The following is a 23,923-nucleotide window of genomic DNA, read 5'->3' as shown; positions in this document are numbered from 1 at the left end:
GTGCATCGAACCTGGACTGGCATCTCGTTTCATACATGATATTCTACATGTTTCAATGCCATTCTCCCAAATCTTCCCACCCTCTCCCTCTCCCACAGAGTCCCCAGCAATCCCACTGCTGGGCATACACACTGAGGAAACCAGAAGGGAAAGAGACACGTGTACCCCAATGTTCATCGCAGCACTGTTTATAATAGCCAGGACATGGAAGCAACCTAGATGCCCATCAGCAGATGAATGGATAAGAAAGCTATGGTACATATACACAATGGAGTATTACTCAGCCATTAAAAAGAATACATTTGAATCAATTCTAATGAGGTGGATGAAACTGGAGCCTATTATACAGAGTGAAGTAAGCCAGAAGGAAAAACACCAATACAGTATACTAATGCATATATATGGAATTTAGAAAGATGGTCACAATAACCCTGTGTACGAGACAGCAAAAGAGACACTGATGTATAGAACAGTCTTATGTTGAAAATTTTTTTGGAGAATTTCAGTAATGTGAAAAAACTCATGGACAAACCACATAGCCTAGAAATATTGAAAACATATTTTTAAAAGTCAGTTACGTCATAAATGCATAAGATACATGTAAATACTAGTCTATCGTTACATAAGCATATGTGTGTGTGTTAGTTGCTCAGTTGTGTCCCACTTTTGTGACCCCATGGACTGTAGCCCACCAGGCTCCTCTGTCCATGGGATTCTCTAGGCATGAATATGGAGTGGGTTGTCATTTTCTTCTCCAAGGGATCTGCCCAACCCAGGGATCAAACCTGGGTCTCCTGAATTGTAGGCAGATTCTTTACTGTCTGAGCCACCAGGGAAACCAACATAGGCATAGGGTGATATTTAATATAAGATTTATAATGTCTTTGTTTTCTTCCTGTTTATAACTTTGCTTTCAAAGTATTATATAACCACATAATATGCTACTCACTCTCATAAATGGAGAAACTAAGTAGGATTTTAAAAGTGTAACAATATTTCCAGTACTCTATCATGAGTATGACTATAATATTGTATGCCATAAACATTTTGTGAGTGTGGAATTCTTGGTGGACAGTTTTTCTTTATTATTATTATTATTATTATTTTGCAGGAGTAGAAAGGAGTGGCTTTATTACCTTGCCAGGCAAAGGGTGCCACAGTAGGTTAACGCTTGCAAGACTGTGCCCCACTTTCTGGAAATTAGGAAGGGGTCATACAGTTTCAGGCTAGAAAGTGGGGCTGTACATAAGGATGGAGCTGAGGTAGTCTTGCATTCTTCTTCCCTCCTGGAGACACGGACATTGTTAAGGCTGGCGTCAGGTTGTTCTGAAATGGGTTCTGGTTGTGCTCAAGGTTGTCACTCTGAGACCTTCTTTCTGCGTGGAGAATGCTCACAAAGGGGAGGAGAGTTAGGGGGTGTTGTCCTGGAGAAGTAAACATTAGGTGCGTGATATAACCTTGGCTAGAAGGCAATCATTTTCAGCATGCAGTTAAGCAAGAAAGAGAGGGCAGGAGGTAAAAGCCATCCGTAGGAGCCCTGGTGAATGAGTGGAAAGAGTAACGACTCTTTCAGTATTTTGAATATATCATCTAATTGACTCCTGGACTGACAAGTTTCTGTTGAGAAATCCACCAATAGTTTTATGGGTGTTCCCTTGTCACTTTCTTTTCCCTTGATGCTTTCATAATTCTTTATCTGTGACATTTGACAATTTAATTAAAATGTGTCTGATATAGCCCTTTTTGGGCTTATCCACTGAGGGTACTGTAGGATTCATGGATCTGGATGTCCATTTCTCTCCCCAGATTTGGGAAGTTTTCTGTCATTATTGCTTTAAATATATTTTCTTCTCCTTTCTCTTTCCATAATGTGGATATTGTTTCTTTTTTATCCTGTTAAGTCCCACAGACTTCCTTTGCTCTTTTTCATTGTTTTTCCCTTTCGCTCTTCTGTCTGGATAATTGTAAATGTTCTGAATTCTACACTATTGATTCTTCCTTTTGTGTGGTTGAGTCTGCTTTTGAGTCTTTATTGAATTCTTTGGTTCATGATATTGTTCTGCTCTAGGATATGTTTTTTTGAGGTTTATAATTTTTGCTGGACTTCACATATCGTTCATGCATTGTTTTCTGAATTTTGTTTAGCTGTTCGTTCCTGTAGTTCACCAAACTTTAGAAGTCTGTTCTAATTTGTCTGACAGGTCATAGATGTACATTTCTTAGGTGTCAGTTATTTGAGGCTTACTAATTTCCTTTGGACTGCAAGGAGATCCAACCAGTCCATTCTGAAGGAGATCAGCCCTGGGATTTCTTTGGAAGGAATGATGCTAAAGCTGAAACTCCAGTACTTTGGCCACCTCATGCGAAGAGTTGACTCACTGGAAAAGACTCTGATACTGGGAGGGATTGGGGGCAGGAGGAGAAGGGGACGACAGAGGATGAGATGGCTGGATGGCATCACTGACTCGATGGATATGAGTCTGAGTGAACTCCGGGAGTGGGTGATGGACAGGGAGGCCTGGTGTGCTGCAATTCATGGGGTCGCAAAGAGTCGGACACGACTGAGCGACTGAACTGAAGTGAACTGAATTTCCTTTGGTGGTATTGTGTGTACCTGATTTTTCATGATTCTTAATTCTTTACATCACTATCTGCACATTTGAGTGAACAGTTTCCTCATGTAGAATTTATAGGTTCTCTCTGGCAAGAGCTCACCAGTCAGCTCAGTTTGGGTTTCCAGGCGTCTGTTGGCAGCACCGTGGGTGTGAAGCCTCTGCCCACGCCCTGAGGTTGGGGGTGGGTGTGTGCCGCAGGCTGAGAATAGTCGGACTGGACTGCTGGCTTGTTTCCCTGCGCAAGCAGGACTACAGCATGCGCTCTGCATTTCCCTGGGTTCTCGGACTATGCTTATTACACAGTTGTCTTGGGTACTGTGCTCAGCAGTAGCTGGTGCTATGAATTAACTTCCCTGGCACGGTGGGGCAGCAGGACATACCCAAGGGGTGGTACGGCTTATTGTTTAGAAACCTGAGTCTGTCCAGACGGTACACTGAATTCCCTGGCCAAATGGGGCCACTTGACCTTACTCTCTGACGTCAGGAAAAGCCTATCTATGGGCTATGTGCTCTGTTTAAGTGCCACTGTAAGCAGGACTTTTGGATAGGCTACACAGCTCCCCTGTGCTCTGGTTAGGCGCCCTGCTCAGGTGGGCTGAAGGCAACATTCAGCAATGGGTAGGGCTATGAATTAGTTTCCCTCCCCTGATGAAAAAGGAGAAGTGGATCCAAGTCTGGTCTTATCTCAAGCCAACCCACATCCCAGTTTCCCAAGCTATACAGGACCATGACTGGCTTTGCTCTGGGGAAAATCAATTCTGCTGTCATACTCTCTACTCAGGTGTTGTTGGGCTATGCAGCTTCTGGGTATTCTGGCCAGCCTTTTTGACTTGGCAGTACTGGGAGCTACATTCAGGAGTGAGCCAGGCTGCGACTCAGTTCTCATGCCTGGGTGGGAGAACGCCAGGTTACAGAACAAGAAGGCTCTTTGAAGACCTGCATCAGGCAGAACCATTCCTGGTCAGACTGCACTACCACCTTGGCTCCAGAGATGAGCAAAGCCACTGGCTGGGACTGCTACTTGGGTGCTTCAGGTAGGAACTCAGTCTGTCAAGATCCAAGTGCTTGTTGCTGTGAGCCTATCCCTGCTTCTCCATCACCAACAGATTCCCGGTGGTCAAGCCTTGCAGATTTCCTCGCCGTCCCTTGTGGGATGAGTCTGGAATGGAGGCTCCCAAGAAGCAATCCGCATATGGGGGAAGCGGTATATTTACCCCAGGCTCTCTCTTCCCACTGGAGGAAGTGCCGGCTCTTGGTGTGGCGCTGCACCAGCCTGGGAGGAGCAGCACAGTCGGTGTGGAGCTGCTCCTCTTGCCCTGCTGACGCAGCCTGTGCTGGCTCTCTGGGCTGCAGGGGTGCTCCCGCCTCCCACATGTTCTAGGACTTTTCTCAGTGGTGTTTTGTCACATGGCTGGTTGTCAGTTGCTGTCCTTGTGAAGGAATGAAGTCAGGAATGACCTATGTCATCATCTTGGTGATACCACTCCAGAAATCTAGATTTTTAAAGGTCAGCTCAAAACAAAATGTTAAAAGTCTGCACACCAGATATCACATACAGAAGTCTCTGTCTTAAAGAGTAGGTTGGATTGGAAAGATGGGAAAGGATGAGGGACAGTCAAAGAGATGACTCACATGGGCAAAACTGCAAAGGGCTTATGTTGAGTCTCTTCAGCAGATGGGGAACGGACAAGCGGGGCTGAGTGCAGGGTGCCGGGTGTTTTGACCGAGAATGATGAACCATGGCATGGGCAGCTGCTACATCAGCAAACTCAGATACTTCTTTCCCTCTCTGTTGTTGTGCTGAGCCTTTCCCACATATGAAGTGTGTTAAGCTAATGTCTGGGGAGAGAAGGACCAGGAGGGAACCTCTGCATTGAGCGGGATTTGTCAAAGGCACAGAATGATCCTTGCACAGTTTCAGCATACTAATAAAACAGGAGAAAAGCTAACGTCCAGTTAGGCCTGGCTAAGGGCTAGCATACTTGACCTTTTGTTTTAGTAAAACGAACCTTTGGCTGAACTCCTATTCTCCAGCTTTGGTCTGCTTTCTGTGGAGCCTTCTTCAGGTAAGTGGGTCAAAATCCTCATCAATTCCTCTAAAGTCTGTCTCCAAGCTGGGGCCCAGCAGGGAACGAGCTAATATCGTAGCTTGGCCTGCTGCTCAGCAGTCTCAAGTTCTGGCCCAAATGTCACCCACCTGGCAACAGAATGACCTTTCCTTGCTGCTCTGGTTCATTCCATTCCACAGGAAGGGGAAGACACTGAAACCGCAACTAGAATCTGGAAACAGAAAGTCTTCTCATTTAGGAGTTTGGAAATAGAAACCTATGGACAGATCACAGATTTTTAACAATGGGAGATGAAAAGGATTTACTGCACTATGATTTTTATGGAATGAAAGAACAGTTGCAATTTTTTTTTCTCTCAAACTGAAGTTGGAAATAGTCATAGTGCCCCAAATGGTGTTGAGGTTTTTCCTAGGGGTGAAAAAAGAAAACAATTCCCCAGAATATCTTATGGAAACAAATAGTATTTCACACCATGGCATAGCCATTGATGCATGGGAATAAGTCATTGCCTATAAGAGTATTTTAAATGCATTAAATAAAAGGCTGAGAAGGTGGTAGTTAAGTGCTCAGTATTTGAATAGTGATTATTACCACTAATAATTACAAGGGGAACAAGTCTCTTGGGAGTGCTGGGACACTTCAGTACTCTTCAGGTGCCAACGGGGAGCCTGCCTGGCACCCACTACTTTGATGAGCAGTATGCTTTCGGCCTAAAGCTGCCTTGTGTGGGTACAGTACCAGGCTTCCCTGGAACCTGGCACTCAGGGGACCTTCAGGGAGCCAGGTAGAGCAGGCCAGCAGCCAAGCTGAGTGTGCTTCGTGTTCCTCATGTTCACCAGGATGTATTCAGACGTCCTGTACCATAAGCTCTGTCGTCTCCACTGAGGCTAGAGCAAAAACAGTGACAAATACCTGTTTGAAAGCTTTGTGTTGAGCAAGAGGTGATATTTTCTGATTGATAGAATCCTCCTCTATGAGTGGAATGGTTTCCCCAGTAGGGCCTGGAGATTCCTTCTGGAGCGATCTCTTATGGAAAACATTCTCATTCATTTAAAACAGTGGTTCTTCATCCATATGTATACATATATACCCTATTTTGGGGATTTCCTCCCCATTTAGGTCACCACTTCCCTAGTGGCTCAGACAGTAAAAGAATCTGCCTATAGTGTGGGAGACTTGGGTTCGATCCTGGGTCGGGAAGATCCCTTGGAGAAGGAAATAGCTACCCACTCCGGTATTCTTGCCTGGAGAATCCCATGGACAGAGGAGCCTGGTGGGCTACAGTCCATATGACTGAAAAAGTCAGACAGGACTGAGCGACTAGCACTTTCATGCTTCTCACTTTCACCTGGAGCACTAAGCAGCGTTCCCTGAGCTTTACAGTAGATTCTTCTTAGTTATCTATTTCACACATAGTGCCAATAGTGTACGCGTCAATCCTAATGTCCCCGTTCATCCCACCGTCTGCCCACCTTGGTGTCTACACATTTGTTCTCTATGTCTGTCTCTGTTTGTAAATAAGATCATCTGTGCCAAATGGATAAAACAGTGACAAATATATCATACAGCTCAGTGATGTAATGCACATACAATGCATTTCACCCATTTACACTGTTCAGTTCAGTGGTTCTTGGTATATTCACAGAGCTGTGCAACCTTGAACGCAATCAATTCTCATCACCCCAGGAAGAAACCCCATGCTCATTAGTATTCACTCCCTATTTCTCCTGACTATAGTTTTGCCTCTTTTGGACATTACATATAAATGGAATCATATAATATGTAGTCCTTTTGTCTGACTTATTTCACTTAGCATAATATTTTCAAGGTTTATCTACATTTTAGCCTGTATCAGTACATTTTATGGCTGAAAAGTATTCCATTATATGCATTTTCCACATATTATTTATGCACTCATCAGTTGATGGACACTCAGGCTGTTTTCACTTTTTTATTATAACTATTGCTATTCTAAATACTTTTGTGCAAAATTTTTGTGGACATGTTTTCACTTCTCATGCTAATGTACCTAGAAGTGGAATTGTAGGTTATACAGTAAGTATGTTGAACCATTTGAGAAACTGTCAGAATGTTTTCCAAAAAGCCTGCATCATTTTACACTCCCATCAACAGTGTATAAGGATAGTGAATCTTTTATAACAAATTTATACTCTATGACCTCCATTTTGCCTATCCCCCAACCCTGCCTCTGGCAACCACTAATCTGTTCTCTGTATCTTTGAGCTTAACCTTTTTTTATTCTACATATACATTGGATCATAGTATGTGTCTTCCCTGTTTGACTTACTTCACTTAGCATAATGCCTTCAAAGTCTATCCATGTTGGTGCAAACTGCAAGATTTCATTTTTGTATGACTAAATATTCTGTTTGCATAGACAATACACATATATACACACATATATATCACATTTTAAAAATTCACCCAATCTGTGTACTCTTAGGCTGTTTCCATGTCTTCAGTTCAGTCGCTCAGTCATGTCCAACACTTTGCGACCCCATGGACTGCAGCATACCAGGCCTCTCTGTCCATCACCAACTCCTGGAGTTTACTTAAACTCATGTCCATCAAGCCAGTGATGCCATCCAACCATCTCATCCTCTGTCGTCCCCGTCTCCTCCTGCCCTCAATCTTTCCCAGCATCAGGGTCTTTTCCAATGAATCAGTTCTTTGCATCACTTGGCCAAAGTATTAGGGTTTCAGCTTCAACATCAGTCCTTCCGGTGAACACCCAGGACTGATCTCCTTTAGGATGACTGGTTGGATCTCCTTGCAGTCCAAGGGACTCTCAAGAGTCTTCTCCAACACCACAGTTCAAAAGCATCAATTCTTCAGCACTCAGCCTTCTTTATGGTCCAACTCTCACATCCATACATGACTACTGGAAAAACCATAGCCTTAACTAGACAGACCTTTGTTGGCAAAGTAATGTCTCTGCTTTTTAATACGCTGTCTAGGTTAGTCATAACTTTTCTTCTAAGGAGTAAGCATCTTTTAATTTCATGGCTGCAGTCACCATCTGCAGTGATTTGGGAGCCCGAAAAAATAAAGTCAGCCACAGTTTCCACTGTTTCCCCATCTATTTGCCATGAAATGATGGGACTGGATGTCATGATCTTTGTTTTCTGAATGTTGAGCTTTAAGCCAACCTTTTCACTCCCCTCTTTCACTTTCATCAAGAGGCTCTTTAGTTCTTGTTTGCTTCCTGCCATAAGGGTGGTGTCACCTGCATATCTGAAGTTACTTATATTTCTCCCGGCAATCTTCCATGTCTTAGCTATTATAAATAATGCTGTGAAAAACATGAGGGTGCACATGTGTTTTCCAGTTATTGTCTGTTTTCTTCAGATAAATAACCTGAAGTGGAACTGCTGGATCATACAGAACTTCTATTTTCAATTTTTGGAGGAACTCTGTTCTGTTTTCCACAGTGGCTATAGCAACTTATTCCCATCAACAGTATACTAGCATTCCCTTTTCTCCACTTGCTCACTAACATGTGTTATTTCTTGTGTTTTTGAGAACAACCATCCTGACAGGTGTGAGGTGATGTCTCATTGTGGTTTTGATTTTCACTTCCCTGAGATTTAGTGATGCTGAGATTTTTTGTTGTTGTTGTTATCAATACTGTATAGGTTGCCTTTTCATTTTGTTGATAGTTTCCTAGAAGCTTTTTAGTTTGATGCAGTCCCACTTGTTTATTTTTGCTTTTGCTGCCTCTGCTTTTAGAGTCAGATGTAAAATATCATCACAAAGATTAATATTAAGGAGTTTACAGCTCATATTTTCTTCTAGGAGTTTTATAGTTTTAGGTCTTACATTCAAATCTTTTATCCAATTTGAGTTAATCGTTGTGTATGGGGTAAGCTAGTGGTCTGGTCTTACTCTCTTCATGTGATTGTCCAGCTTTTTCAGTAGTCCTCATTATATATTTTTGGCTTCTTTGTTGTAAATTATTCAACCACACATACATGGCTTTATTCCTGAGCTTTCTTTTCCACTGATCAGTGTGTCTACTTTTATCTCACAAAATAGTGTTTTAATTACTATATGTGCTTAGTTGCTCAGTCATGTCTACCTTTGTGACCCTAAAGGGCTGCAGCTCCTCTGCCCATGGGATTTTTCAGGCAAGAATATTTGAATGGATTGCCATTTCCTTCTCCAGGGGATCTTCCCAACCTAGGGAAGATCTTCTCCAGGGGATCTTCCCAACCTAGGGACTGAACTGGGTCTCCTGCATTGCAGGCAGATTCTTTACCACTGAGCTGTCAGGAAAGCTCCCTTTGATTACTGTAGCTTTGTAATATATTACTAGTTTGAAATCAGGTAGTATGTTGCCTTTAGGTTTGTTCTTGCTTAAGACTGCTTTGGCTATTTCGGGGAATGTTTTGTAATTTTATGTAAAATTTAGGATTGCTTTTTCTATTTCTGTGAAAAGTGCCATTGGAATTTTGATAGGGATTTTCACCAGGTCTGTAGATTCCTTTGGGTAGTATGGACATTTTAACAATATTCTTCCAATCTATGAAGATCTTTCCATTTATTTGTATCTTTAGCTTTTTCCCATTGGTGTCTTACAGATAAGTACACCTATCTTTCACCATCTTGGTTGAATTTATTCCTAGGCATTTTATTCTTTTTTAATGTAATTGTAACTGGGATTTAAAATTTTTTTTCTGATAATGTTATTAATGAATAGAAAACAAAACAGATTTTTATATACTGATTTTGTATCCTGCAACTTTAGTGCTTTTGTTTATTCTACAGTTTTGTGATAGAGTCTTTAAGGTTTTCTGTATTTAGTATGTCATCTGCAAGTAGTTACAGTTTTACTCCTTCCTTTCCCAATATGGATGTCTTTTATTTCCTTTTCTTTCCTGATTTCTCTGGCTAAAACTTCCACTACCATGCGGAATCAAAGTGGCAAGAGATGGTATTTCTGTCTTGTTCCCGATCTTGAGGGAAAACTTTCAGCTTTTCACCACTGAGTATGATGTTAGCTATGGGGTGGGCATATATAGCCTTTATTATGTTGAAGTACAGTCCTTCTATATCCACTTTGGGAGTTTTATCATAAATGGATGTTGAATTATGTTAAATGCTTTTTCTGAACCTATTAAGATGATCATGATTTTTATCCTTCATTTTGTTCATATGTATATTCTGTTGACTGATAGCAGATGTTGAATCATCCTTGCATCCCTGGAATATATCCCACTTGATCATGTTATATAATTCTTTCAGTGTATTGAACTTGCTTTGGTAATATTTTGTTGAGGATGTTTTACATCTATATTCTTTAGAGATACTGGCCTGTAATTTTCTTGTTGTATCTTTATCTCATTTTGATATCTGGGTAATACTGAACTCATAAAATGAAGCATTAGAAATGTTAGTATTAATTCTTCTTTAAGCATTTGATAGAATTCACCAGTGAAGCCATCTGATCCTGAGCTTTTGTTTCTTGAGAGGTTTTTGATGACTTATTCAATTTCCTTACTAGTATTTGTTCTGTGCAGGCTGTTTCTTCATGATTGAGTCCTAGGAGATTGTATGTTTCTAGGAATTTCTTCATTTCCTCTAGGTTGTCCAATTTGTCGGCATATAATTGTCCATGGGAGCCTCTTACAGTCCTTTGGGTTTCTCTGCTAATCTCTCTCTCATTTCTGGCTTGAGTCCTCTCTTTTTTCTTGGAGAGTCTAGCTATAGGCTTGTCATTTTTGCTTATCTTTTCCAAGAATCAGCTCTTACTTTTTTGTTTCTATTTGATTTATTTCCACTCTGATCTTTGTCAATTCTTTCCTTCTGCTAACTTTGGGATGTGTTTGTTCTTTTCTAGTTTCCTGAGCTATTAAGATTATGATTCTTCTTGTATTCTTAGATTCTCAGACATTATCGCTAAGAATTTTTTTTTTTGGTAAAACATGGTAAGCTTTATGTTAAAGCATACAGTCTAGCATATGCCACATGTTACCAGAGCTCAGTTCATTTTGCAGACGTGAAACTCTATACCTGTTACGTGACGTCTGTTTTTCTGCCCCCCGCCCCTGGTCCTTCACGTTCAGTCCCTCTGAATCTGACTACTTTGTATTTTTTTGTCACTAGTTTATTATACATGGCATAATTTCAAGATTCACACATGTTGTAGCGTCAGAATTTAAGACTTAACATTAGTCTAGTGTATGTATATACCACATTTTGTTTACTCATTCATCAGCTGATAAATTCTTGGGTTAGCTACCACCTTTTGGCTACTGTAAATGATGCTGTAATGAACATGGGTGTAGAGAGGCTAGTGAATCTTAACCTTTCATGTACATAAGAAACCACCTAAGGAGCCTTTTAAAATGCGTGCTTTAAGGTCCGTCTCCTTACAACTCCCGTTTAGTATGTCTGAGGTGAAGTTTACAAGTTTTAAGTACTTCAGGTGATTCTATTGTAGGCAGACGTCTAGTGGTACGAAATCAGGATAGCATCCTTTGGACAGCAGAGTGAAAGCGGTTTCTACCACCTCTCTCTGCTTCCTTGCCCCGGCACAACATTAAATGCACCCAACATTTGCATTATAGAGGGCCCAGAAGGAGAGAGAGAAAGGGCCTGAGAAAATATTCAAAGAGATTATGGCTGAAAACTTCCCTAATGAGGGAAAGGAAACAAAGAAAAGGAAAGTCACCCAAGTCCAGGAAGTACAAGGAGTCCCATACAAGATAAACCCAAGGAGGAACATGGTGAGACACATATTAGTCAACTGACAAAAATTAAATACAAAGAGAAAATATACAAGCAACATGGGAAAAGCAACAAATGATACACAAGGAAATCCCGGTAAGGTTATCTGCTGATTTTATGCAGCTCAATGTATGTACTGAACCACAGTGCAAGGCTCATCCCACTTGAGAACAGTGCTGTCTGTGCCAGAGAGGAATCAGAATGGATGATTAGTGTCTGTGGTTAACTGAAAGTGTTCACTGATTTGCTGATGAAAACATATGTGCTGCAATTATTAATACTGAATGATGTAGTCTGAGGGACAGATGTCCAAAGCTGTAGGCTTAACCAGGAACCTATTTATTGGGAGATCTCTGTCACCCTTCACAATCAGCTTGCAGTGTGACCTTGGGCTACTTACTTATCTGCTGAACCACTGTCCGACTTAATAAATTGGAAATGATCTTCAAAGTTTTATGAAAAAGACTATTTCCTAAGGATCACGGGCTGAAGTGCTGGCTCTCCAATTATTGTGCGTATGGATGGGGGGTTAAATATTTCTAAGAACAAGGGCATGTTGCTATCGCTGAAGTTGAAAAGTGAAAGTGTTAGTTGCTCAGTTGTGTCCAACTCTCTGCGACCCCATGGACTGTAGCCGCTAGGCTCCTCTGTCCATGGAATTCCACAGGCAAGATTACTGGAGTGAGAAGCCATTCCCTTCTCCAGGGATCTTCCTGACCCAGGGATCAAACCCAAGTGTCCTGCATTGCAGGCAGATTCCTTACCGTCTGAACCACCATAGTTGAAGTTAGTATGATACATTGAGAGGTAATGGCCGGAAAATCTAACAAGGATTCAGTGGAAAAATAAAGGCTGAAATGTTAAGGATTTAGTCCACAGGCTTTCAACACCATGGACACACATAGGTGTGGGGTGTAGTCTAACACAAAGTTGCCTGGATGAAGATACCGATTCCCCTGGAGGGAAAATTATTTATTGCACAGTAAACTTGCTTTGTTCCCAGGTGGCACAGTGGTAAAGAATCTGCCTGCCAATGCAGAAGATGCAAGAACGGTGGGTTCAATCCCTGCGTCAGGAAGAGCCCCTGGAGAAGGAAATGGCAGCCCACTCCAATGTTCTTGCCAAGAAAATCCCATGGACAGAGGAGCCTGGCAGGTTACATCCATGGAGGCGCAAGAGTCAGACATGACCTAGCAGCTAAATAACAAAACTGCTTTGCTCTGAATCCCAATAACTATATGTTAAAATAAGGATGTTGATTTTTATCCTGAATATCTCATTTTATGACAAACAGCTCATGTGGTCAGTGAGAGGAGGCCTAATTTCCAGAACCTTTCACATATTTCTCTATAGACATACAGCTGTCCTGATGGCTACCTTGATGAACCTTAGGCAGCATAAAATACCAGAGTATCTTTGGGATCATTAAGAAAAGGTGTTTCACTTGGTTCACTGGGAGTGTTAAATCTAACTTTTTAAATTAATGGAAGTCTGTTATATCAGCACAGAACTTCCGATTCTACTGGAACCAAATGGTAGCCTCTGCAGAGTATCTGCAGGTGCTGGTGAATATTCATGTATATTTACATGCCCACTGTGCCATTACTGGCTGGTCAAGTAAATGTCTGAGCAAAGTATTCAGCCATTTTGTGCCTCCATTTATTTCCTTACTGATAATGTGGAGAAAATACTGGCACCTGCCTCATAGATAAAACGTATAAAGTGCTTTAAATACTACTGTTCTACAGTAACTATCCAAATGTTAGTTTGTTATTCTTACTGTTGTTTGAATGAGCGTATTCTTTAATTACATAATTATTATATGATATAATTATAGCATATTCTGGTTTTCTTGGCACTTTTACATATATTTTCTCAATTGAGCTTAATGAGAGACAAATGTCATAAATAAGGATCATAAGAATAAAAACATGACTTTCTCATGATCATAAAGCCAGTAAATATTGCTCCTGTGGCCAAATCATCCCTCTCACCATAGGATGGTCCCTCCTCCAGCCACGCTGGATAAATGGAGGGCTATTATAACGTGGTGGTCTGTTCCTGGGGTTCCAGGCAACAGTCCAGACACTGAGGGCGCTCTGGCTGCTGGGATTGAGGGTCATTTTACTCACCTCAAGTTGTACACCAGCAGTAGCGTGCATCTCAAAGCCCAAATGAAAAGAATCACAGTTGGCAAAGGTTTTCATGGATCACTGTTTGTTTTATAATGGCCACATCTTTTATGATATCCTTCAATTTCAGTGCTTTCTCCCAATCGTGCTAATAAATAAAAGACATGTCACAGAAGAGAGAAAATTAAAACCTTTGGAGAAAAGACATTCTGTACTTGGCTACAAATTACCCTCCTGTTAAAACTGAGAAAATCCCCACAAGGATGCAAATATTTCTGACATCTAGGCAAGTGAGGATCTAAGCAATCACTTTTTTTCCAAAATCTGGATCACACTGTTGAAAGGTGAATGAGCTAGCCCAATAGACTGCAGATGTTAGAGAAGAGAATTCTTGTTAAGCCAGATAGCATTTTCTGTAAAGAAATGCAGAATTTAAGAGAGCTACATAAACACTATCTGGAGAGACTAATGAAAGGGAAATAAAAGCCAAAGAGGGCTTAAAATATTCACTTCTATTTTGTAAAACCTGTCTTAACTCATGCTGTTCCTTCAGCTCAAATCCTGTGCTTACTCACATTTAACAATAGACTACACAGTAACTAGAGAAATTCAAGTTCAGACATAGTCATCAATCTTAACCAAATCAGAAATTCTCACAAGAATTCCTTGTTGTTGTGTATCTCTAATAGTGCTTAAGAAAAGAAGTATTTCTAGGTTATAAGAGCAGTTTTGACACAGATGCAAAATATTAATCTGTTTTTTCTCATTTGGCCTCAGGAGCTGGGATGAAATCACATGATTTAATCACTCTGAATCCATGTGGTTCCTCGGAGATAGGGACAGATGTAACCAGAAGGATTTATAGGGTGTAAAATTCAGAATGGATTAGGAAAGCATTTCTGTGTTCAGCCCAATACATCCTAAATCAACATCCCCTGAATGGACCAGAGCAATCGCTGGCTGACCCAGTGGGGAGGTTGTCATGGCAACTGACTGGCAAGCTCAGCCAGTGGAATGTGGCTGCAAACAATGGAGTGATAAGATTGCCTTCAGAGCAGAGTACTGAGGCTGCTTCTGCCCAGGTAGTGATGTATCAGTAGAAGCGTGAAACTCCCACTGCATTTGTCTACCATCTCGCACTTCTGGCAGCTCATTTGAATTTATCGTGTCCTTTCCCAGATGTTGATAAAACACTGCTGCTGACAGACAACAGCAGCTCTGGAAAACCAGCGTCAGTAGCTAGATGCAGTGGTATACAAAGCCCTGGAGTGCTGTTAGATTAACAGCACTCAAATTTCCTAGAGGAGGTTGAAGCACACTTCAGGTAAAGCCAGTGATTCTTTAGCGCCACCTTGTGTCCAGTGAAATACTGGACATTTACCAAAGGCCTACCCTCCAATGCTTCACTAGGACAGACATGGAAAAAGTTAGGGCTACACTGTGGGAGTCCCTTTCACAGCAGAATACGAACATGACGTTCTCCTAAGCCTCAAATTAATGAAAAAATGAAAATAACTTTGGTAGAATCCGAAATGAAGAAAGAAAAAAAAAAGCCAAATAACCCCAGTCTTAGAAACGATTAGAAGCTACACGGTGATCTGGGGGTGGGGGGAAGAGATGACATGGACTCTGTGCTGAGGATTCTTCATGTTACTATTACCAACTCTTGCCAAGGTATTTTTTTGTCTAGAGAAGAATAAGGTGCAACGATCACTAATTCCACTTTGTACTGCTGTTCCTGGTTCATGGACAGCAGTATGTTCACATGACACCTCACACCTATCTCTCACCTAAACCACATCCACCAGTCACTGCCAGCCTCCCATGGCCACGTCCCATTTAATGTCAGCACACATAGGAAATGATCAAGCTGTGTTTCTGTGTGTTTCTTCCAGGATTTGAATTTTTTGAAACAAGTGCCAAGGATAACATTAATGTCAAGCAGACATTTGAGCGTCTCGTGGATATCATCTGTGACAAGATGTCCGAGAGCCTGGAGACAGATCCAGCCATCACTGCCGCCAAGCAGAACACAAGACTCAAGGAAACGCCTCCTCCACCGCAGCCCAACTGTGGCTGCTAGTGTCCCCCGTACAGGCAGCGCCAGAGGGCTTGGTTGCTAAAAACAGCATTTATAAATGATTGATTAGCCTTCATTTATACTGCCTAATAACTATTTGAGGGAAATCTTTGCTATCAGTGGCTCGAACGTGCGTTCAATTCTGGGGAGAGTCCCTGTGTTAATATGTGGTGAATATGTGATCTTAACTTTGTAAGGACTATCCATCTATAAACATCTGGTATTTGCATGTGATTTGTTATTGTCTTCTAGACTTTTTGTTTCAGATTTCTTAGATTAAGCTACTGCTGGGACTTCTGATTATAATTTCATACAACTGACTTTTGTGCCATGGGTTCAAATTATGCGATTCACTTGTAGGTATGATAACCAAGAATTTGGTTGTGTGTGTGGTATGGGCAGGGGATGATCGTAGGATACCTTATTTGCTTTACTCTCAATTGAAAAAATCAAGTGGAAATATTACTCATGATGAGGGAGACTTGTGAGTCTGATTGGTTTATGGTTCAGGTTTCTATCTTTCAATGTTATTAATAACTGAGAAGATCACTGACTATAAAGAAACAAAAATATTCTTTAAGGCCCTCACACATTTCCTAAGAGATGAATATTGACTTGACTGGAACTAGATTTCAACAGTAGTTTTAGTTTGGATGTTTAAAAAAGCAATTCCTAACCCAGGACTGCTCCACCCAACATGCTAAATATTTGAGGGCACTGACAGACTGAAGTGTCTGTTCAATGTGTTATATACCAAGTATCTTAATCCAGAATGAAAAGTGTAGGATTCCAAGGCCTGAGTTTCCCCCATGGCGTATACCACCACAACTTTCTGGAACCATCATCAACCCTTGGAACAGAGGTTAAGTGGAAGCTTGTTAGAGTCTCTCTTCCCATAGGATGTAGACTTGCTTCCCAAACCACTGCCTTCTGCTCACACCTTCCCAGGTTTTTTTACCTGGTTAGAAGTCATTTAAGTAGTATCTCCATGGTTCTCAGGTTGAAGAAAAGCAACTATCATCTCTAATCTTTTTAACTCCAAGTATTTATACTTTTAAGGTATATCCCACTCTGTAAGCTTTTATCCACGCTTAAGGGACTCAGAGGCCACTCTTTGGAGCTGAGGATTACAGAAATATCTTAGGATGCCATAAGCAAATTGAAGAGAGAAAGGAAATCATTTGAATACCCAGATTCTTTCTCCTAAATTTCTCGAGGACCTTATACAGTGAACAAGCAAACCAATCCCACCGGCGAGTCTAAATGAGCAAAAAAAAAAAAAGAGGTATAGTATCTGTATCACTGCCCAGCATGGGTCACAGCTAGGACTTTAAGAAGGGACACAACGGCATATTTGTAAGGACAGTTCCATTAGGGGAACGTTCCTCTCTTGTGGTGATCATGTTTTCTCTTTTAAAAAATAGAGAAACTTCCCACAAAATGTTGAGTGCAAGATGTTTAAGCCAAGATATTTATAGGGAAAGATGCATATATCTAAAGAGGTCTCTGGAGAATAAATGCCTGCAAGTCAGGGAAGTAGAGCACATATATTACTAGTAAGTTAGAAGATGAAAATTACAGGAGAAAGTATTTGGGCTCTCTTAAGCATATCCACATTTTTATTATGTCTCATCTTCATAGCTTAAAATCTACTAATTGGCAGAGTAAGTTTTCACTTTGGCACTCTGCAGGGTAGGCCTTAGTGAAGACAGGAAGACATTAATGCTTTATTAGATTTTAATAGGGCAAACCAGCTTCAAAAACCACAGAAATTAAACTGAAGGGAAGCGAGGGAAGGTGGGGGCCATCAAAGCAAATTTGTTTGCAACAGAGGCCTGTTTGCATGATATTGTAATATTTCTATAACCTAGACTAGAAAATGGCCATGTTAAATAGTACAGCTGTTAAGCTGACTTTTCCAGTTTAACACGAAGCAATAGAACCAGGAACACCTTCCCATCCCCTCTTAGCCCTGATCTCACATACATTCATACAGATGTCAAGGATCTAAATATACTAAGTAGGATGTCTCGGATGGCTTTTGCAGAAGGCCCTTGATATGTGTAATATTGTAAAATGGAAAGCAAAATCAGAGGGTAGAAAATTGGAAGGAAAGTTGAGTTTTACCCTCTTGTCAACACTTTCCCCAAAAAGCTAATTCTATTAGAACTGGCCCTAGAACCAGAAGACCTAACCCAAGTACCCATGTACACAGTGTCAAACATACCAAAGTTGTGCTACTTTATGCCAGTCAGGGGAGCTTAACACAACTGGTCCAGGTGTCAGTGCTGAGGAACATTCAACAATTTCTATTTTCCAGACCTCAGTGGAAGCAGAGCCTTCCTAATTGATTTGAAAGTCAGTCTGAAGCTCTCACCCTGATATGAATTTCACCAAGCCAGAAGCTTCCAGAAAGGGTTGAGCACCAATGCTCCTGCTATATGAAGCACGTGGAAAGAGAGAAAAGTCCTCTATTCCTAATCTCATCAAGAGATCTTGGCTTTAAAATAAAATTTGGCAAAAAAGAACCAGTCCAGGATTAACTAAGTAAACTTCTATTGGCATCAAGCTATATTACTTATAACACTGTAATTCCAAGGTTTTTCAGCCTCTGGCCATCATGCATGTGAACGTATATAAACACACACATGCATGCAATACCTCCCATATTCTCTCCATCTGCCAACAGCCTGAATAACCACAGATCATTTTTCACTAATTGCCTAACTAAATCTGTATTCAGAAGCACAAAGACATCTTACAGAGTGTTAGTGTGTAAGTTGTAGACAACCATCTTTTAGCCTCAATGCAGTTCAATTAGTGTTTCCAGTATGAATTTGTCTTCCTCTGCCACTCATCACCCCATCTCTCTGATTACTTTTATAATCAAACCTTGATTGTTTTGAGCAGATATTTCCATGAGCTTTGGTTTGGGGACTTCCTTTCTTTTCTAAATGTAAATGAAAAATTGGACTGGAAATTATTTCCTCTGCATAGTCATTCATGGAGTAGATCTGCATTTCAGCTTCTGGGGATGTGAGTAGATATAGAAGGTACATGGAATTTGAGTCCTAGGATGGCAGTTTACAAGTTAGCACTGTATGTCTGGGCTCCTAAGAAGAACTGCTTTAAGTCAGTGAATTAATTCATTGTCACTGCCCTCCGTGAACAGCTTCCACTGCCTTGAACTTCTAACCTCCTCCTTAGGTTCACTTAAAATCATTACCCCCTGCTGCCTAATAAGTAAGTGCCAAGATTTTTATTTGGAAAGGGAACTATGATGATGCCTTTGGCTATAGAGAAAGCTGCATCAGTGTTACATTAAATGCGAACTATAAATTCTATTAAAGTACAACCCCAATTATATAAGACATCTATATTCGCCACAAATAAATATCTATTTCAGCTACTTAACTCTTATCCAGATTAATTACAGTTCTTTGGTTCAACACAGTGGTTATCTTTCAGGAACCAACTTAAACTTCCAATTTTAGCTACGTCTATGCTGACAATACTTTCAGGGATGCAATGTTTTTTGTTTTTTTAAGTAAAACACATGTCTACTGTTAACTTCCATGAAACAACATTAATTTCAGAGCATGGTAGTTGGTCATCAGGGCTCACTGTGATGTGTTTTATCTGATGTGTATCTTCGTGCTTACTGAGGATGCGCTGTACCAGTCTTCAGTCAACCATGTGGCATTTGCGGAACTATACTGAAAATGTATCCAGACTCTCCCAAGCTATACCAAGGCAGAGGTAGCAGCTGCATATGAAAAACTAATCTACGTCTTAAAGTCATGACTAAAACCCTTCCAAGCCAAAAAGAGTCTAATCATTTTCATATGCTCCATCAGAAGTTTTGGTGGGGTACACTTGGAGGCGGTCTGCCTTTCTGTCTGGAGAAGCCTGTTTTTCTGAATGACAGTGCGCGTGCCTGGTAGCTAGAACTCTTTGATCCTTCATGTGTGTACTCACTCAGTGTGCCGGGTCGGGGTGCCGCGTGAGCAGCCAGACCCACGTGGCCTTTCTAATCACCCCCTGGAAGCGCAGCCTCTCCAGCTCTGCTTGGCTTTGTCCATTTGAGTAAACTACCTGTGCTTTAGGGGTCTGCCAGTAAAGTGGTGAAGTCTTTCTGATGAGCTGAACCATTAGGGTCAGCTTTTTAGAGTCCTTTGTATTTTAGGTAGCTTTTGATCAAAGCCAATCAAAGACGTAAACCTGTTTTATATTCTGAAACAAACTGGGAAAACCTGGATAAAAGATGAAGCTTATAACCAGGAAAAAAAGTCTTGATTATCTCTACAGTGCACCTACAGCGTTCCAGATTCCAGAAAGAGTCCCGTGGCGGGGCAAAAACATGTCTGGAGAATTTATTTAAAATATATCCACCTATTGTTACTTCATAAATAAATATTTTTGGTTTCTTAAAAATCTTTACAGGAATGCGACACACTAATCAAATACTTCCCTTAAATGGATTAAGCTATTTATATTTGGGCCACAAGAGTATTGCCCCTCCCAGAACATACACACTCAAACACACTTTTCTATGAAGGAGAAGTTCCATCTATGGTGCTTTCTCAGTGCCAGGGAAAAGGAAGCTTTACTATGCTCGAGCTGGAACTGGCATTTCCTTTTAAAAGGTCTACAAAATAGATTGTTCACACTGACTAGATTTGTGTGTCTGTGCACAGAACTAATTTCCATTAAAAGGAAAGGATAGAGAGGATATAGTTTGCAAACGTTCTAGGGAAAAGAAATTATTGCAATGTCTTTGTCAGAGTTTGAGTATTAAAATCAGACCATTGAGACAGTGGACAAATTGAGCTTTCTATTTACAGTTCTCTGTTCTAGTTCCTGATTTTTTATCATTTTAATTTTTTCAAGCACTACCCCTACAGAATTACAGACCAAAAACGGGAAATGAGACTTAAGTTTCACTGTTTACCTTCCATTGATACATTACTGTAACTGTAACCAGTCATTACTTGCTGCAATGAGGATGGGGCATGGGAGGGGGTTACCTGTGTATTTTGTTCACCTGTGTTCATACTTTCCTTCACTGTGGACAACTGAGAGTTGGCTGTGGCTTTATTTCTTAATGGAAATGTTTCCATGCTTATGTTGTTTGGCACTAAGGGTTGCTTAGGTTCATGAACGCTGTTCTTAAAGATGCAGATGGTACGCGAGCCACAGACACCTGGCCTTTCAGGGACGCGAGCGAGCTTACATCTGTCTAGGGTTCCATGCTCCTCGTGAAAGTGAAGTCTGGGGGTTGTTTGCTGTCTTGGTATGATGGTTTTCCATACATGTTCTCATCATCCCTAGGATATGTGCTGAATGAAAACTTCCTGTTAATTCCTGTTAATATATTGTTAATGTCAGACGTGATGTGATACCGTTGACCTGTCCAAATGTACAACTATTTAATGGTGTTTGTAGAACTGAAATGTCTTAAATGTTGCATGAAATATGTTGTAAAAAATAGATTTGTTTTCTATTTTTCAACACCTCAGAATTGAGGGTTCATGGGCCAATAAGTGCAATATTTAATGACTTACTCAGTGTATATAAACTAGTATGAAAGAGTGAATTATAATGAATGTGTGAGATGCTTTGATGGCTGTTTGACTTGCTCAAATTATTTCTTGTAGCTGTATTTGTCTAGTGGTGCGATTTATACAGTAAATACCTTATTGGTGTCATGTGAAACTCTTCTGTGCCTACTTCAAAGTATGTTTTATTCCTAATTAAGACCAAACATTTAGTATCTGCGAATATATGTCAATCTTGCCTTTTAGAATTGTGGGTTTTATTTTCAAGACAGAATGGCTGTTAGTTTATTTTAAATAAGTGTTCCCTTCTTTAGTTACAAATTCTCCTGAAGCTTTTTTTCTCCTGGAGCCTTTTATAAGAGGTTAATTTAGAAACCTAAGAAAAAATATGCACATAAGTCATTTTTATTTTTCTCTGAAATGTTGATCCCATGTTCTGTCTACTAAGAATTTTCACTCATAGTTGTGTGTAAATTTTATTGTTAACCCTGTATTCTGTTTGCAAATTACACACTGTCAGTCCTGGAAACTCTAAGATATTGATTTCTTTTTATGTTGTTGTTATATTCACTTTCAATTCTCAATTGTCCACACTGATAATATAAAAGAAACAAGTCAAAACCCTTAAATCATTTTGGTATATCATCATAAACTCATATATTCATGCTCAAACCCCCTTGATTAGTCTCATAATTTGTGGTCTACAACTTCACTGAGATGGAAAATCAAGAAGTTAGGCCTGGTTGCTGGATTACCAAAAACTGTGTTTATAAATACGAAGTTTCAAGTAGGACAATTATCTTAAACTCCTATTTGCCATTTCGATTTTTAAGGCAAAGCACTCATTTTAATATTGTGGTTTGCTTTTTCATTTAGTTAGAGTAAATCATAATACCCTTGGGAAGAAAAGTTACATTTTTCACTAAAAATGATGAAGGGCAGTTGGTTTTACATGACCATGACCCTCAGTACATCATAGAAAGCCTTCAGTTCTCTCTATGGCAGTTGCCTGAAATTGACATGTGAAGATGTGCCAATCACATAAAATGGCTTTGGGCCACCACCAGTGATATGTAGCCCTATTTTACATGTGATAGATAAAATTTTGTGCTCATCTTTCACACCCACTGACGAAATAGAGGTGGGTGGAACAGGGAGATTAGAGATGACTTTGTGCCAAATTAAAAAAAGAAAATGTAAGCAGGTAGCCAACATGAGAATGATAATTTAAGGGTGTTTAAATGTTTACTTATCAACAGTTACCAAATAGCACTAGCTCAGTGCTGGGGGAATCAAACATGGAAGAGGTATGGCTCTGGCCCCTAATAAGCTTACTGACTGAAGCACAAGGAACAAAATGCCAGGATATAATCTAAATGCTACATTATGTCAGGATCCAGGAACACAGAGAATGGGAGACCTATAAAAACAGGAGGAGTCAAGAAGGGCTCCACTAAAGAGGTGAGACATGACAAGAGAATTAGAGGAGACTGTGCCAGGCAAACGAATGGGGAAGGTTGCAGTTTGCCCCCTGAATGGAAGGGTGACAGAGCTGGCAGCTAGAGATCATTGTTTTTCTCCAGAGAACCAGACTGGCCCTCAGAAACCCCACAGATTGCCCCAGTTTGGCTCTGTGTTTTTGTCCCTATGAGGAAGATGAACTATAGCATCATCATATTCCTTGGTGCTGCTGAGCAGCCCTAGATTCGTTCCAAACACAGACTGATTTGAAGCTCGTTAGAAGCGCTGTTGTAGACACTTTGCCCATGCACCAAACACAAGGCACTGTCGAGGCCAACGTCAACCAGGCAGATGTGTGCCCAGAGATTTTTCTGTGGTTTCATGTTTCCCGTAAAGAGAGTTGGGGAAGTGCATAGATGAAGACCTTCCTTTGTAACCAGGCACTTTCGGCTTCTCCTCAGTGACTGCACTGTGGAGCTCTTCTTGAGAAAAAATTGAGTAACAGCTTAATGCTTTCATATAGTGATCGTGATTTTATCTGAAAACTACTGCTGCACAGCAATTATCGTGACTCTTCATGTGTCCACAGGAGCTTCTGTCTGGGTTTAAAGCTATAAAGTGTATTCACATTGTGAAGTTTTAATTCTCTTTATTGAAATTAATTGTGTAAGAACTGTATGTGCTCTATTAGGTATTAAGTTTGTATGTGAATTCTGTATAGAAAGTGGTTTTTGTTCTTTGAGTTAATCTTGTTTTATTTTTTGGAGATTACAATAAATATCTAAGAGACTATATTCCTGAATTTCTCAGTCTTGGTCTGAGAACTTTTTTTCACCTCCCTTCAATTTGTATTATTTTTGATCCTAGGATGCCTATTTCCAATTTGGTCCCCTTCTCGTCTACAATCCTAGGTGCAGTACTGAGCTTGAACTAGAGACAAAGTGAATGTATTTTTATCAGGACATGAGTTCGATCCCTGGTCGGGAAACTAAGACCCCACTTGCCGAGAGACAATTAAACCCACACGCTCTGGAGCCCACTCTCTACAACTAGAGAAGCCCGTGCACCACGACATAGAGCCCAGCAAAGACCCAGCACAGCTGACATAAAAGTGGCTCAGTAGTGGTGACGAGTACAGGATACACAATTCAGAAGGTAGGTAATGGGGACCAATAAGATTTGAAGAGTGAGAACCAGAAACTGACGGACGCTGACATTCCTGGCTCAGCTGATTAAGTACATATGAGTCCACTAAGTA

General features: G+C 40.6%; 1 protein-coding gene across 2 annotated transcripts in view; it reads left to right on the top strand.

The window, feature by feature from the left end:
- Window positions 1–23,467, top strand: part of RAB3C (RAB3C, member RAS oncogene family) — a 302,358-nt gene extending 278,891 nt beyond the window's left edge. Inside the window, exon 5 of one of the 2 annotated variants that reach the window (XM_005221493.5) lies at window positions 15,462–23,467. In XM_005221493.5, the coding sequence (XP_005221550.1) occupies window positions 15,462–15,649 (188 nt within the window). In that variant the 3' untranslated portion in view covers window positions 15,650–23,467. The remainder of the gene's footprint in view (window positions 1–15,461) is intronic. The other variant, NM_001046606.2, reaches the window with a different exon arrangement.
- Window positions 23,468–23,923: the final 456 nt, after the last annotated feature.

This window comes from Bos taurus, chromosome 20, assembly GCF_002263795.3.
Source record: "Bos taurus isolate L1 Dominette 01449 registration number 42190680 breed Hereford chromosome 20, ARS-UCD2.0, whole genome shotgun sequence".
Classification (NCBI taxonomy): domain Eukaryota; kingdom Metazoa; phylum Chordata; class Mammalia; order Artiodactyla; family Bovidae; genus Bos; species Bos taurus.
Note: the sequence above shows the minus strand (reverse complement) of the source record. Positions and strands in the feature narration are given on the sequence as shown.